General features: G+C 36.2%; 1 protein-coding gene across 3 annotated transcripts in view; it reads left to right on the top strand.

The window, feature by feature from the left end:
• MAP4K3 (mitogen-activated protein kinase kinase kinase kinase 3) overlaps window positions 1–14,159 on the top strand; it is a 183,324-nt gene extending 169,165 nt beyond the window's left edge. For all 3 annotated transcript variants that reach the window (XM_061432144.1, XM_061432143.1, XM_061432145.1), the window contains 6 exons: window positions 2,232–2,403; window positions 5,763–5,831; window positions 5,912–6,004; window positions 9,261–9,331; window positions 11,845–11,900; window positions 12,609–14,159. In XM_061432144.1, coding sequence (XP_061288128.1) covers window positions 2,232–2,403; window positions 5,763–5,831; window positions 5,912–6,004; window positions 9,261–9,331; window positions 11,845–11,900; window positions 12,609–12,696 — 549 coding nt within the window. In that variant the 3' untranslated portion in view covers window positions 12,697–14,159. The remainder of the gene's footprint in view (window positions 1–2,231; window positions 2,404–5,762; window positions 5,832–5,911; window positions 6,005–9,260; window positions 9,332–11,844; window positions 11,901–12,608) is intronic.
• Window positions 14,160–17,386: the final 3,227 nt, after the last annotated feature.

Genomic DNA, 17,386 nt, shown 5'->3' with positions numbered 1-17,386 from the left:
CATACAGAATAGACTTATGGACATGGGGAGAGGGGAGGAGAGGGTGAGATGTATGGAAAGAGTAACATGGAAACTTACATTACCATATGTAAAATAGATAGCCAATGGTAATTTGCTGTATGGCTCAGAAAGCTCAAACAGGGACTCTGTATCAACCTTGAGGAGTGGGATGGGGAGGGAGATGGGAGGAAGATTCAAAAGGGAGGGGATATATCTATACCTATGGCTGATTCATGTTGAGGTTTGACAGGAAACAACAAAATTCTGTAAAGCAATTATCCTTCAATAAAAAATTAATTTTAAAAGAAAAAAATGAGTAAGAGATAATTATTTCCCTCAAGGACTATCATCAGTAGCAACTGGTTTTAAAACTATTTTATGGGAACGCTCTTCTGCTAGTGACTTATACATATTATTTAGTTATTATTGGAAGCTAAGTAGAAGTAGTCACAATCTGTTGGTTTTCTAATTCACTGAGGAAAAAAATACAGAAGCATTGTTTTCTTCCTGTCCTACTGTTGTTTCCACATTTCAAAGAGAATTATTTTAAATGTTTTGCTTTATTAAAAATAGGACAGATTTTATCCAAAGCACATCCCCGGGTCGTAGGGATGCTCCCAGCGAGCATGGGCATAGAATGTTTGTTGAAGGCATGTCTAGAGCTCTGGGATGGAGGCACTTAGGCAGTTTCGGGGAAGGAGCAATGTGGGAACAACAGGTGTGGGCAGAGTTTCACCTTCCAGTCTGAGGATCACACTGTATCTTCTGACACTTTAAGGCAATTGCTTGTGGTAGCCCCATTTCACCTGTTTATTTTCTCTATAATTTATTTTCTTTAGAATTTATAAGTAAACTACAGAATTAAAAAATATCAATTTCAATAGCTTTTAAAGATACTAACAGTAGCCATTGGGAAATATAATGAAAACAGCCCATTTATAGGAGCAACAAAAATAAATTATAAGTAGCCCTAACAAAATATGTGTAAGACTAATATATTTTTTAAAAAGCTTTTTATTGTAAGGAAGAACATTGCCAGCACCCCAGAGCTCCTCATGGCACCATCCCCCCTACAAAGCAGCTCCCATATTTTCCATTTTTACCATAGCACATAGCCGTAAACATTAGCATTTTACCTAATGTTTCAGCAGTATGGAAGTGGAATCATATTCATTTGGGCCTGACTTCTTTTGTGCAACACTGTGTTTGTGTACTTGTTGGATGTAGCCATAGTTGGTTCCTTTTGATTGCACTCTAATTTCTGGTTGTGTGAAACTGTCATCGTTTTACCTGTTTTAGGCATTTGGGTTACTTTCAGTTTGTTTGTTACTCTTAGCAATGGAACGTGTATACTTTTGCACATGTCTCCTGTGTGCGTGTACAGTCATGTTCTGTAGGTTGTATAACTAGGAGTGTTATTTCAGGGTTCTAAGAGATGCATATCTTTGGCATTAATAAATGATTTAGTTAACCACTGTGGTCATACCAGTTTGTTCTGCCACCATCAGTGTTACGAGCATTTGTCTACTTTTCTCTGAGTAACCCTTATTATTCTCGTTCTTCTGGTGGGTGTGTATAGTTACCTTGATTTTTTTCCCCCGATTACTAACGAAGTGAATGTTTTCTATTTTTCCAGAGTTTCAGAATGTGAATTTAATCTCTTTGTAGTAAAATAAAAATAATTTTAAGCTTATGTATAATGAAAATCAGTTGCATTGTAATTAAGTTAATTTATTGAACAGAATCACTTGAAATACAGGGCTAATTTCTTTTCTGGTTTTTTTTTTTTCTTCCCCTGTCCACGCTTCTAAAAGGAATGTCGCTTGCTAATTAGCATTTCAGTTTTCTCACCCATGTTTGCTCAGTTGGATAAGAAGGCAGAGGAGTATTACTGAAGTGCAGTGTCCAATTAGCAAACAAGAGACTACCTCAAAGGGTGGAGGTGGGGGGACTCTCAGACCAGCCATGCAGTTGCTGGATCTGTTTCCAATTCTGATGCTAAAATGTGTAGTATTTAACTTAAAAATTACAGTGCTGAACCTAAAATCTTTATAAGATGCTTCATAATTTGGATTTTTTCTGCATACCCTGAGTTTCTGTGAGAAGAAGCAGTCTTTATAGTAGAGAGTACTCTGTTATGTATTTTCATAAAACCAAGCATTCCTAATGGCATTCCCGTGAAATTGTTTGGCTTTTGTTTTCCTTTTGTAATATATTTTGTTTTTTTCCAGCACATAGATTTTCCTATACCATGCCCACTTAGAATGTTTGAGATGCTGGTGGTTCCTGAGCAGGAGTACCCTTTAGTCTGTGTTGGTGTCAGTAAAGGGAGAGACTTCAACCAGGTGGTTCGATTTGAAACAGTCAATCCAAATTCTACCTCTTCGTGGTTTACAGAATCAGGTTTGTGGTTTTTATTTCATTATTAAGGCCAGTGCATAGACTGGTTTTGTAAGTAATAAATTTACTATATCTTTCATCAGGCAAGTACAGTGCATAAAAATCCAGTCTTGAGTAACTTACTGAACTGGAAAAAGAGAAGATGACTTGCTTTGAAATAGCTAATTTGTTTGACACATTTAAAACATTCTGGTGTCTCCCAGACTTGAGTGTGTGTCAGAATCACTTGGCTGGGTCCAACCCCCAAGTTTTTCATTCAGTAGATCTGGGTGAGGCCTGAGATTTTCAATGTGTAAGTTCCCAGGATGTTGATGATGTTACTACAGGGACCACACGTGGAGAACCACATATATATATACGCAAACCTTGTTGGTAGTGCAAGTCGTATCCGACTGTTTGCAACCCCGTGAACTGCAGCACACCAGCCTTCTCTGTCCATCACTTACCTCCCTGAGTTTCCTCAAACTCATGTCCATTGAGTCAGTGACGCCATCCAACCATCTCATCCTGTGTCGCCCCTTCTCCTCTTGCCCTCAGTTTTTCCCAGCATAAGGGTCTATTCTAATGAGTCGACTCTTCGCATCAGGTGGCCAAAGTGTTGGAGCTTCAGCATCAGTCCTTCCAATGAGTATTCAGGGTTGATTTCCTTTAGGATGGGCTGGTTTGATCTCCTTGCTGTCCAAGGGACTCTCAAGATTCTCCTCCAGCACCTCAGTTCAAAAGCATCAGTTATTCAGCGCTCAGCCTTCTTTATGGTCCAGCTCTCACATTTTATATATGACCGCTGGAAAAACCATAGCTTTGACTACATGGACCTTTGTCAGCAAAATGATGTCTCTGCTTTTTAAGACACTGTCTAGGTTTTCCACAGCTATTCTTCCAAGGAGCAAGCATCTTTTAAGTTCGTGGCTACAGTCACAGTCCACATTGATTTTGGAGCCCAAGAAAATGAAATCTGACACTATTTGCACATTTTCCCCATCTATTTGCCATAAAGTGATAAGACCATATGCCATGATCTTAGTTTTTTGAATGTTGAGTTTTAAGCCAGCTTTTTTACTCTGCTTTTTCACCTTCATCAAGAGGCTAATAGAAAACCTGATTTAAAGGAAAAGCTGCATTAAGTATATTTTCCAGTATATTTTTGTAATTGATACACAGGTACTACCTGGTAACTTTAATAAATATTTTTAATCATTTGTAATTAGGATACAAAATATTAAGTAAATAGTAAAGCACCTCCAAAGTGTTTGAGGGTGCTTGAAAATAATTCTTTAACATATTTCCTAAATTTTGATCTCCATTTCCCAGTTGAGCACATTCTTCCTTCATAGCTTGTACCTTAGGAAATAATATCTCCAATTAATGAGTTCTTAACAGAAATTTGATTAGTTTGAAACCCTCAGTTGCATTGTTCCAATCCATACACATTGGCAAAACTTGGGTTTTGTGGTAAATTAATCTGATTAAACTGTTACACTTTAAAAAAAATGACCTTAAAGGTCTTTTTATCTTTGTTTTTAAAACACTGTGTTTGTTATGAAGCTCCTTTTGTGTTTTTGCCTAAAAAAGGACATTGTACAATGTTTTGCTATAAAATAGGCATGGCCATTTTTGAAGATAATTTTTAAAGGTCTTGCGAAGGCCCTTTGCTCAGTCTTTGACAACTTAGAGAAGTGTTAAAGATCCAACTTGCCAACAAATATTGATTAGACAGGAATTTGTTGGAAGCCTGAAAGAGTGTTCACTAAAGGAAAAAAATTAAGAAACTGAGGTTTTGGCATTGGGAAAAAAAAATGATCACACATTTAGACACATTCAACAGAAATCTAAAGACAGTCTCATGGCTGCTGAAGCCCAGGGAACTTGGAGAGCTTTCTATTGAAAGAAAGCATGGCCAGCCCTTGGCAACAATATGGGGCTTCTCTTTGGCTTCCTCAAATTCTCTTGTTAAATTCTCCCTTTTTAGACAGTGTCTACCCTTTCAGACATGGGGTTAACTCCTGCTTTCTAATTTCTTCCCTTCTATTGTTGGTTGACTAATATTTTATTTAGTGAATTTTAGTTGTCTTATTTCTCCCAACCATTTTAATTTTAAATCCTTTTCTACTAATTGTTTAATGAAGAGCCTCTCATTTCCTGACACAAGAGTTTTGTACCTTCCATCCCAGGAACTTTTGATCGCTTATCTTAGCATAATAAAATCCCTTTATTAGAAGTTAAATACAACAGATATAATTCATTTCTGATTTTGAGATGATGAGGTTGAGTAAGAGGGTGAAAGTATGTTTAAGGTTTTGTATGAGCTGAAATTATAAGCTGTGGTTTCCTAAACTCTGCTGCATAGTAGAATCCACTTGAGAAGATTTTAACACTCTTGATACATCAAGTCACACACACACACCCCCATTTAAATAATATCTGGAGGTGGCAGCTGGACATCAGTAGACCTCCAGATGACTTCAGTGTTTGGAAACTAATTATTATAAGCCATTTGTAAATCTCATTTTCCTGGCTTTCTATCTAGTAATGCTAGACTGGCTTCTTGACTAATTTTCACCAAATGTGTAAGAGTTACAAAGATCTGGTTGGCCTGATTTATAGGAGGCCTGTTCCATATCCTTCTTAACCCTGGCTAGTCACAGAATATGTGTGAAAGTCTGAACTACAGCTGCCCTTGGATTTATTAGGATTCTAAATACTATGGGAAGTAAAAAACTAGACTGATAGACTAGACTTCAGAACCACTCTCCAGAAACAAGGCCTACAGCTCAACAGTTTTAGCTTTGATATTCATACAAAGTCTAGGATATATTACATCTCTCTTCCTGGAAAGCTAAATCATTTAAATATTTTAGGTTTGTTAGAACTTGGATAAATCATTATTATAAAAATAATGCCTCTGCATTTTTATGGTGCTTCATACTTCTCAAAATATGTCAGTATTTTTTTAACTCATTTGTATTCAAAGTGATTAACTTTCTGATTCATTCATTCAGTAAATATTTATTGCATGTGCTAGGCACCACATATAATGATTTACGAAGCATAGCCCTTGGCCTTCTGAGCTTAAAATCCGAAATTAATCATTGCCATAATATAGATCTCACATATGAATCTCACGTATGAATAGGATAGTGCATTACCGGCAGTAATGACAATAGCTAACCCTCCATTAAGCACTCACTCAGGTTAGCTCTTGTATCAGAGTTTGAACCCAAACCCATCTGAGTCAACCGCTGCATGTGTATGACCAAAAATATATATTTCAAATTCAGTTATATTCAGAATTCTTTTTTTAATGTCTCTGCTTTAAATATTACTGTTTCCTGTAAGTTTTATCAAGTTTGTTTGTGTTGTAGATACCCCACAGACAAGTGTTACTCATGTAACGCAGCTGGAGAGAGATACCATTCTTGTATGCTTGGACTGTAAGTTTTTGTTTATGAATATCTTTATCTTAATAAGATTTCTTTTATCTTAGTTTCTAAGTGACTTTTTTCCGTTATAGGTTGTATAAAAATAGTAAATCTCCAAGGAAGATTAAAATCTAGCAGAAAATTATCATCTGAACTCACTTTTGATTTCCAGATTGAATCAATAGGTAAGTCAGAGTTTTGTGTTTCTTGTTTGATTGCATTATCAGCTGCTTAGAATAATTTGTCCAATAGTTATTTGAAATTATAAAAATATATTACTAAGGACTCATTTTTTTTAATATAGGATATAATGAATATGAGGTATCAGTCTTTGCTTTTACATATTCCCTAAAATAGTTTAACAACTTTGATATAATCAGTAAATAATGTCATCTTCCCTACAGGTTGGGCATTTTCAAAATAAGTAACTATTGTTATTCATAACCTAGTTATGAATTTCCATTTTCTTGAGACTCCTGTAGGGTTTCCCAATAAGTGCTTTACAATTTAGTATAATCTATTATTTTTGCTGTTGTGTCTACTGATCACAGATCCTTAAGTATATGGAATTTCCTTCTTGCGATTTTTACATTATGCTTGATAAGAATTTTTTCTGGAAAAAGATTTCTTACAGAATCAGTATTCTAAAATGATTGCATTCAGGAAAAATAAGGTAAAATGACCATAATAGAGAGAATGCTGATGAATATGAATGGCAGTTAATTTAGCTGTACACTGGTTTTTCTGGTGTTCTTTATCAGTAAAGATCCTTGCATGTATGTGCATTAGCAGAAGGTAAGGCCCAAGGGCAGATAGTTCATTTGTCTTATTCTTGGTCCTATTTTTAATCTTTCTCCCAATTAGAATGCCTCTCTCCAACAAGCAGACACTGATGATAATAAGTCAGTTTTGAGGGACATCTGCTCAAAATGTTCAAATGGAATCCATACTTAAAAACACATGGCCAGGTCAAAAAAAAAAGGCAAAAAAACATAAACTCAAAGTGATACGCCCTCATGAGTGGTAAAGAAAACCAGCGGTGTCCCGCCGAAGATGGGGACCCAGAGCCAGGCGTGTTGTTTGAAGCACCTACTAATTAAGACTCCCCACATAAGGCCTGGTGGCTTTATAGGGGATTTTTATCCACTATTAAAAGAAGGAATAGTCCCTGTCCTATACACCAACTGCTTCAGACTGTAGACAAGAAAGGAATGCAGAATAAATCAGTAACACTCACTTCAGTTCAGTCACTCAGTCATGTCCAACTCTTTGTGACCCCAAGGCCTACAGCACACCAAGCTTCCCTGTCCATCACCAACTCCCGGAGCTTGCTCAAACTCATTTAGCACTGTTGATAGTGAAATCAGTTAAATTACACAGAAAACAAAGTTTCCCAATCTCATGAAAACAGATTTTGGAAAATTTATATAAAATACTAGCAAATAGAATTCCATATCATCAAACAGTAGACTTTATCTCAGAAAAGCAAAGGTAGTTCAGCAGCAGAAAATTTATTTATGTATAGCACATTAAAAGCCAAAATTTACATAACTCTTCAGTAGATGCACAAAAAGCATTCAGTAAAATCTAAGTCATTCTTGGTTTTTTAAAAAGACAACTTTTTAGAAATTATCAGTAGAAGGAAATGTCCTTCATCTAGTACAGCTTATTAAAAATATCATTTAATGGTTAAACTGATTCCCATTAAACTAGATAATGAGATAAGGAGGTTTGCTATCATCATGTTACAACATAGTCTCATTAGACTATGAAAAGGGAACTGTGAGGATTAGAAAGAAATAAGCAAAATATCTTTTTTTGCTGATGGTATGATTATCTACTAGAATATACAACTCTAAACTATTAGAACCAATAAGAAAATTCAAAATTGCTAGATATGAATAACATAGATGGAGAGCTTTCTGACATGCCAGTAAGATGCCTAGGAATAAATGTAGTCAAACATGTGTAAGATCATTATCTAGGAAATTTGAAGTTATCTTTTAAAAGCATAAAAGAAGATTTGAACAAATGAGCTACACTGTGTTGATGTATAGGAAGACTTAATATGGGAAAGATGTTAGTTCACAAATTAATCCACACATGCAATGCATTTGCAGTAAAAAAAAAAAAAAAACCCAGTAAGGTATTCTTGTGCTGCTTGATAAGCTGATCTTAAAATTCATAAGGATAAGCCAAAGGCCAAGAATAGTAAAGTAAATTTTGATGAACACTTGCCCTGCTTGATATTGAAACTTACTGTGAAGCCATAGTGATTAAGACAGTGTGGGATCAACACAGGGATAAATGGAAGAATGGAACAGAAGGCTCAGAAGTAGACCTACATGTAATTGGATATTTATATCATATGTCAGTGGGGAAATGATGTTCAGTTCAACAAATGATGCCAGTACAGTTCGTTATCTGCAGGAAACAAATTAAGAATATTCACTGAATATACACCAAAATATATATTAAATATTTAAGTACAGAAAGCAAAACTAGAATTTTTAGAAGGCACATATCCCAGTAATTCTATTTCTAGGTATCCACTCCAGAGACAATTTTGCCCACGTATGTAGGGAGAGGTACAAGAACGTTTAGGGCTTCCCAGATGGTGCTAGTGGTAAAGAACCTGCCAGCCAGTGCAGGAAGCATAAGAGACATGGCTTCCATCTCTGGGTTGGAAAGACCCCCAGGCGGAGGGCATGGCAACCCACTCCAGTGTTCTTGCCTGGAGAATCCCATGGACAGAGGATCCTGGCAGAGTCGGACACAACTGAAATGGCTTAGTACGCACACATGCACAAGAATGTTTATTGCAGCATTGTTTGTAATAACAAAAAGAATTAGAAACATCATTTGGTTCCTCACACTAAATATATGAAAGTTGGAAACATACAATATAAAGTTCACTGATCATGTGAACTCACTGTGTTCTAATAGTAAAAATAAGCATGAGAACAACAGATACCAGATCTGTAAGGTGGTTATCTCGGGGAGGGAGGAAGGAAGGGTTGGAATGGAACTAGAGGAGGAGCATATAGGGATGCTGGCAGTATTCATTTTTATTTAAAACAAAGAACAAATATGGGGAAATGTTAGTATTTAAGTGTTGAATGGTAGATATGTGTTTTTATGTCATTCTCCTGTTTTTGTATATGTTTCAAATATTTTCACAAAATGAAACTTCCTAAAGCAAAAAAATATTTTCAGTGAATTTTCTTTTTCTTACCAAAATATGAGTCAGTTCAATAATGTATTTATGCTGTTCAGTTTATAATGTGTAGTACATGGTGTGGTAAAGATGCCATTATAAATCTGGACTGACTAATAGTTATTCATTGAAATATTGTTATTCAAGGTAGAAAGAGGGGTGAAGTGACGCTTATTGGTTGGACTTTGTACTGTTAACAGTAACTCAGCTGTTCTTCCTGTTAGTTTGCCTACAAGACAGTGTGCTAGCTTTCTGGAAACATGGAATGCAAGGTAGAAGTTTTAGGTCTAACGAGGTAAGTGATCTTTTTAAAAATTACAATCATTAAATAGTCCTGAAGCACTGGCAAATTCTACATCACAGAGTTTTTTTTAACTTTGGAAAATTCCTGATTGGTGCAATGAAATATTAACATTTTCTGTATTCAATTCAGTGATAAATTGAAGAGCGCATACTTTATAGCCCCCTCTCTCTGTCCATTAAGTCAAACAAGTTCAGTGCGTTATTTTATGTGCTTCCAGATAAGCACCCTTATATTCAGAACAGGAGCTTGCTAAATACTGCTAAAAGTGAGCCAGCTCTGATATTCTTTCAACTTTCCCAGACCATCACCTGGAGCAAGAGTGCAGATGCGGGTTCGCTCTGTCCCTGAAGCACCTTTCCTACTTTGTATATCAGAAAAATGACCAGTGTAGGCTCCAAGTAAAGGGTTTCCCTGGAAGTCAACTTGCCTCCTATTTCTGGTACCCTTATCTCATTATCCTTCCTTCCTTAATTTAACTCCAAGTCATATGACGTATTCTGGAGAAGGCAATGGCAATCCACTCCAGTACTCTTGCCTGGAAAATCCCATGGCTGGAGGAGCCTGGCAGGCTTCAGTCCATGGGGTCGCTAAGAGTCAGACACGACTGAGCGTCTTCACTTTCACTTTTCACTTTCATGCATTGGAGAAGGAAATGGCAACCCACTCCAGCGTTCTTGCCTGGAGAGTCCCAGGGACGGGGGAGCCTGGTGGGCTGCCGTCTTTGGGGTTGCAAAGAGTCAGACACGACTGACGTGACTTAGCAGCAGCAGCATACAACGTATTCAATTCAGTTCATCATTTATGCCAGAAAGTGCTGGTGTTATAACATGAGCAAGACTTGGTACTTGTCCCTTAAAATATTATAGGCAAGTAAGATCATCCTGAGTTCTTTCAGTAACCCCACGCCAGTTTCAGTAGTAAGACTTCTACTTGAGCATTGGAGGGAAAGGAAAACATTAGGTGCCTTGAGTAAGAAAATAGCTTATTGGTGTTTTAAACTGTTACGCGTTAAGCTGAGAACATTTCTCCTGACCAGTAAATGGTACTGGTAGAATGATCATGAGTGTGGGTTTCAGAGAAGATCCTGGGGTTCAGTCTCAGTTTTCCTCTTCAGTAACTGTGTGACCTTGGCGCTTCACTTAACTTCTCTTTGCCTGTATTTCTTCATCTGTGAATTAAGGATAACACTATAGTACTTACCTCATAGGGTTGCTAAAAGAAAGGAAATAAGTAATGTGCTTGGCATAATGCCTAGCCTATAGTATGTATTCAAGAAAGGTGGCTGCCAGTATGTTTCCAAGAGTTACTCCCACAAGAGGGCTCACCTCTCAGGAAGATTTTTTTTTTAATCACCTGAGGGAATGGAACCTAGAGATAAGAATCGTCAACAGCTATAAACACCAGACAGAGAAAGAAAAGCATCGTAGGCTGGATAGAAGAGAATGGTTTAAAAAAAATTAGTTCGTCCCAAAATATCCTGAGGCACTTTTTCAGACTGCTTAGATACCCCTTACTAAATACAACCCCTCCAAAAATGGTCTGTCCTTTAAGTAGGCAAATCCCAAAATACATTGACAATCAGTGATGATGAACTGCTACTATTGAAGTGAGCATGTTAGATCCTTTAGGCATGCTGAGTTACAAAAGAAGTCAAGAATCACTGCTGTTTCCAGAATAATTTTATTTTCAAAATCAATTGTTTTTTTCAGCCTACCAGATTCTGGGGGCAGGCTACTGCCATAATAATTGGGAATGTTTTGCATTTAATAAGCAATAAACAGTGGGTTTATCTTTCTCCTGTAGACTTATTCTTAACTCCCCAATTGGTACTTGGTCACACTGAGGACTTCTTTAAAGATGTATGCCATCAGAAAATATTATTTCAGGAGACTAGTAAAGAAATGGGAAAGAGAATTGTTATCTACTGAGCCTTTCCTTAACTAGGCATTAAACCCACTATAACTTACAGGAATATGCAAGATACCACTGAAAGGTAGATACTGTCTATCCCTTTTGGCAGAAGATAAACCACTTCCAACAAGTTACATACCTTTTGCAGTTGTCACTACTAGTAGGTGGGAGAACTAGGACTGAAACTGGGATCATGAGTTTGGCCCATCGCACTACACTGCAGCCTTTTAAGTGGAAGGACCAGATGCGACGGCCTTATTGCTGCGAGAGCCTTGCTGTCAGCATTAGGGTAGCTGATAAAAGGTTTCTGATAAATAAAGTGGACTAGGTGCTTTGCTTTTAAATTTTTCCCTGGGAGCCTATATTCCTTTTACTACTTTCATGTTTTATGATTGATTCAAAATAATCCATATTTTTCCTAGACTAACAAATGGACATACCTGTGCGCTGACTTGAGAAAGTTAATGGTCATACAGGGGTTCCGTTTCCATCTTGGGAATTATATTTCTTTTCTATAGAGTTATAAATTAAATGCCCATATAAAATTCTGTATCTTTCATTTCAGAAGTTAAATTGGTATTTTCATTGAACAGGTAACACAAGAAATTTCAGATAGCACAAGAATTTTCAGACTACTTGGATCTGACAGGTAGGAAAAGTGGTTGTATTAAATACATAGTTCTAAACATATTTTATAAATCCAGCATAAAACTAGTTTATTTTTCAAGAGAATTGGAATTTCTGCAGTAATATATTCAAGATTATATTTTTCATGCTATAAGTATTCACAGAAAGTTATGAAGCCTTTGACAATGAGCCTGATCTTCCAAGTAACAGGAATACATAGATGTTGTCAGTACTAGTTTTGCATTAAACATAATACCTCAAATATGATTTACAACACAAGAGAGGAAATACCATATGCTAGCAAACAGAGAAGTTTTTAGTTATAGGACCAAATAGGATCTGGGGTTCTATTTTGATTTATTTTCTGACTCTTGAACTACATATTGTTTTTAGAATTCATAATAAGACTCTTGAACTACATATTGTTTTTAGAATTCATAATAAGAATTAAGTTCCCCCTACTTATTCCTAGTTACAGGTTTTACCCCCTCTGGCTCTTAGAACAACACTGGCTTAGAAGAGAGTGGTGGGCAGCAAAATTACTTCCCAGAGCTAGAACTGCCTCTTTAATCATAGTGATTTGCAAATGATTTCTGCCCACATAGCAAATAAGCAGCATTTATTAGAGGCATATAATGAAGAAGCAGTGGAAAAATTTTCTGGTAACATTAGTTTGTAAGAATAACTTTGTTTTGTTATATGTTTTTTATGTGTTTGTTTACTATTTTAGGGTCGTGGTTTTGGAAAGTAGGCCAACCGATAACCCCACAGCAAATAGCAATTTGTACATCCTGGCGGGTCATGAAAACAGTTACTGAGAAGTGTGCTCTGACAGTGAACTATAGGAAGAAAGAACACTACCACTGCAACATTATCGGACGCTTGAAGCTGTGCAGAAGCGCAGTTACCTGGCTTCAGTTCCTTGTAATTTATTGTGGCATGAGACAAGATGGGGCAATTTTTTGTTTTAAGTGGTATGGATATATTTAGCATATTGAACCACACAAGTGCTTACTTCATTGTTATGTAATCTTTGTACATATAGGCAGTATTTTTCTGTGAAACTTCATATTGCTGAAGACACACACTAAGAATTTATGTAGATAATGTACTTTTATGAGATGTACAAGTAAGTGTCTTATCTGTACAGATGTAAATGTTGAAAATGCAATTGGGATTAATATTTTAAGAATTCTTTAGTATATTCTTGGGTGTGGCTATATTACAAAATGGGATGCTGGCAATGAAACCGTACCTTTAACACTATTGTATTTTTATTATATGTAATTTAGTAATATGAAGATAAATCTTGTAACTTTTAAAATTGTAATGGAGGCTGTAATCATTTTATAATCTTGTTTTTAATTTTAATGCAAGTACACTGGTGTGTTTATATTTGCACAAAGTATTGATATGTGATGTATTAAGTCACAAAAGTAAGCTGTGACATTGTCAATATGCATTTGGCTCCACAACATCTTTTATAAATGTATTTGGATTGTTTTCTATGTGAAACAAACCAATTAACCCCTTGTTGTAGTAACTGGTCTTTTTTATATTTCAGGAGAATCCTATAAGATTGCTTGTCTCTGCTTAAAAACAATACCTTTGAACACTTTTTGAGTCACAGAATAGCGGTACCGTGATGCAGCACTGCAGTTTGTCTGGGTTACAGTATGCACAGAGTATGTTAGCATTATCAAGGAGTCCACACTAAACATGTCATATAATCACTTTGAAGAACTATAACATTCCATAGAGGGAATCAGTTCAAATTTCTAGTGGAATTTTTACTTTTGTTGGCCTTATTTTATGATCATTTTCATGTTTCTTTTGATTTAGAGTATTAACACTTGGCCAAAATAATTTAGTTACTACCTCATAGAAACAATATAATGGTTACTACACATCACAGGAACTTAGTTTTGGTTAAAGTCATTTTTGATTGCTTTTTTCCCAGTGGAATGTGTATATACCAAGTTTTAGAAAAATGCACACTTTTGGCTGTTTTTTGGTATATGTTCTTTATATTTTAATGTGAGTATATACACAAAGAACAAACTAAATTGTGATTTATGGTCTTCATTTATTTTAATTGACAATGCTTTTAAATATGTTCCTGATTGTACATAGTGTAAAATAAACATGTTTTTTAACATGCTGTTGTATAGTAGCTTGTCATCTGGCTTAATCTGTATATAGTAAGATTAAAACATATTAAGGAGAAAAGTGTTTTTAATTACTCTGCATTAAATCCTTAAGTAACCATTGTGATCCTTCAGATCTTGATATTTTTATTTGATCTGTCATCTAAATTTCATAAAAGAGTAATATTCCTACATTTGAAGGCTCTTCAACTTTCTGATCAGGAAAATCACAACATTCATAATTTTTTAGTTGGAGAAGTCAACAAACTGCATTCCTGGGCCCAGTCCTGCTTAAGTGAAATTTACTAGGACAAATACATTTACATGTTGTCTACAGCTGCTTTCACCAAAAAAAAAAAAAAAAAGACAGTTTTCCCCAAAAAAGTACATGACCCACAGAGCCAAGATATTTACCATCTGACCATTTATAGAAAGAGTTTGCTGACTCCTGGGTAGAGAAAGGAAAGGAGAATGCTGGGGAATGCAGTTCTGAAGGCAAGGAGGGCAAAGTTAGATGTAAGAAAAACGAGTTGGGGACTGAGAGGTGGGTGACATTTCAACTCTTGTCAATGCTTCTCTGCCTGTTATTATGACCTTGGATAATCTTGACTCCAGAACAGTTTCCTTATCTAAAACTGACTTCTAAATCATAGAGATGTTAAAAATCATAGCAGTCGTGTATATTTATCACTTTGCCCAAATACATTGTGACTAATCTTAGCATTAATAATAATGATTGTTTTAAGGTTTCCTTGATGGCTCAGACGTTAAAGAAATGCAGGGAAACCCGAGTTCGATCCCTAGGTCAGGAAGATCCCCTAGAAAAGGGAATGGCAACCTATTCCAGTATTTTTGCCTGGGAAATCCCATGGACAGAGGAGCCTGGTGGGCTATAGTCCATGGAGTCGCTAAGAGTCGGAGACGACTGAGTGACTAACACAGTGACTGTTTTAAAAACAGATCTTTATCAGTATAACATGATCATCAGTTTGTTGAAAAACAGATTTCATGGAAAAGATTTTTAAGAAATCAATATTCTGTCCTTGGCATTTATTGATCAGGTTGTTGATCCTTTACCTGGGCCACGTATTTCTAGTTTCCAAATCCTGTAAATTACGTAAAGGGTCACATCTCAAAAAAATGTAACCTTCACATTTAACTGTCAAACCATTTCAAAATATTTCCAGAAGATAAAGTATACAACTGGTTGTATGTTACACACGGGCTTTTTAAAACTACAGACCCCTGGAATCAGTCTTTGAGGAAGGGCTCAGTAGCCATATTTTTATAAAGTTATACAAATGACTCTGATGTACAGTGCTTCATGAGAACCACTGGCCCAATGTTGAACTTAAATCAGTGTTTCTGAGTGTGATCCAAGTATCCCTTGACTGAGAAAGAATAATCAGTGGTGACACTCAGGAATGCAAATTTGAGAGCTCCACCTACCAACTTTTGATTGAGAATCTTTATTTAGTAAATAGGAAGAGAGTCCCTAACTGAAATGTTGGGAAAGATTTTATTTCATTGAAATTCAGAGTTGTCTATTCTTGTGAGCTAGTTTCTTGGACATTGATGTTGAAAATGATACCAATTTTTCTAGGCCTTATTGGCATCATTCATCTTGCTAGTGTGTTACTGATTTCAGTAGAGATCAGGAAATAAAGGACAGGCATCACTTTTTACGGTAGATGAAAGTGTGCTATACTAAATAGTGGGTAAACACTAAAGAGTATTACATGAGGGAATATAATAATAAGTGCCCAATGAATGTGTTTGTGCTATTCCACATATTTTCTGTAGATTCTCCCATGGAAGCCCCAAAACAGCCAATGAGGTAAGTATCATTAATGCCGTATTACAGATGAAGAAACTAAGGCACCGAAAGATTAAATAACTTGCCCAAGAATATAGCTGGGAAACAGTGGAGCTAGGATTTGAACCTAGGCACTTAGTTCAGAGTGTATACTCTCAACTACTATGCTAAGCTGTATACTACACAGAATATATCCACTACCCTCTGAAATACACTCGAGCCATTTCTGCCCTGAAATTACACTTACTTTCTCCAGGAATTGGATTTCAGAATCTGATTTTCATGGTCTCTTTGCAGCAAAAGAAATTAACTTTCTGTCTTTTAATTTTTCACTTTATCAAAAAAGATTTTCCTTATTCAAAGTGTTTTGTGTAAGAATAAAAGGATTTGCATATAATTAATTTTACCGTTAAACCTTATGAAACACATCTAGTCAAAACTCATTACAAAGACTTGACTTTCCAAGTTTCCTCTGGTGAGATAATTGTTTAGCTAACAAACATTGATCATTCACAGTGGGTCCAAGTGCTTTACTGACACTGGGGAGAAGACAGAAGATCATCATTCCCAATATTCCAGGAGCACACTTGGATGAATAAATAGGTTTGAAGAACAATACAAAAGGCTGTGCCTAATTCTGCTTTGAGAAAAGAAAAGCCTTTATAGAATGTTATATATAAACCAGGTTGTTAATAGATGAGTTTATCAAGTGCAGAAAAAAATCAGGGTAGGGAGCTGTAGGCATATGCAAAAATGCTTATTCAAGGAATAGTGACGTTAAATAAAGTAGAGCTCAGGGTGTGTGAGGCAGAGTAACAAGACATGCTAACATGCTACTGCCAAGCAGGGATGGGCCTATTTGTAAAGAGCTTCCTATTGAGAAGAGTAGTTCTAATAGTCAACAGTTACAGAAACTGCAGAGATTAAATACCATGATGAAAATAGCCATTGGCAAAAAAAAAAAAAAAAGACTTCCCTGGCAGTCCAGTGGTTAAGACTCCATGCTTCCAATGCAGGGGTGCAGGGTTTGATCCCTGACTGGGGAACTAGGATCCCACATGCCGTGTGATGTGGCCAAAGACAGAAAATAGGCGTTGGGTCTGTACCTAAGGTGATGTGATCTCTTGAATCCTTACTGGGAAAATTACCTATATAAGCATGATGAGGGTAAAAATGATAGAAAAATAAGTTGATACAAGCTTATGTAGATTTGAGTTCAGTGGGATTATGTTTGGTCTTAAAGGCGAAGGAGGTAAAAGTTTCTAGTTTTGTTTTTGTTTCTGTCTTTTGTTTCTAAAGATGGGCAGAGATTAGAGGATATGTCTCAGCAAATGAAGGAAGTGGAGAATTGAAGATAGAGAAGAAAAAGGAAGAAGAGTTACCTCTGAGGGAATCAGAATAATCGACATCCTAAATCTGGGCATGATTGGGGAGCATTTTACTGAGGCCAAAGTGTGTATGTGCTCATTAACAACATAGAGTTAGTGTTCCCACGTTCATCTTGTAAACGAGTAGACTTTAGAAAAATTATCTTTTTCCAGTGTT

The sequence above is a fragment of the Bos javanicus genome, chromosome 11, assembly GCF_032452875.1.
Source record: "Bos javanicus breed banteng chromosome 11, ARS-OSU_banteng_1.0, whole genome shotgun sequence".
Lineage (NCBI taxonomy): Eukaryota > Metazoa > Chordata > Mammalia > Artiodactyla > Bovidae > Bos > Bos javanicus.
Note: the sequence above shows the minus strand (reverse complement) of the source record. Positions and strands in the feature narration are given on the sequence as shown.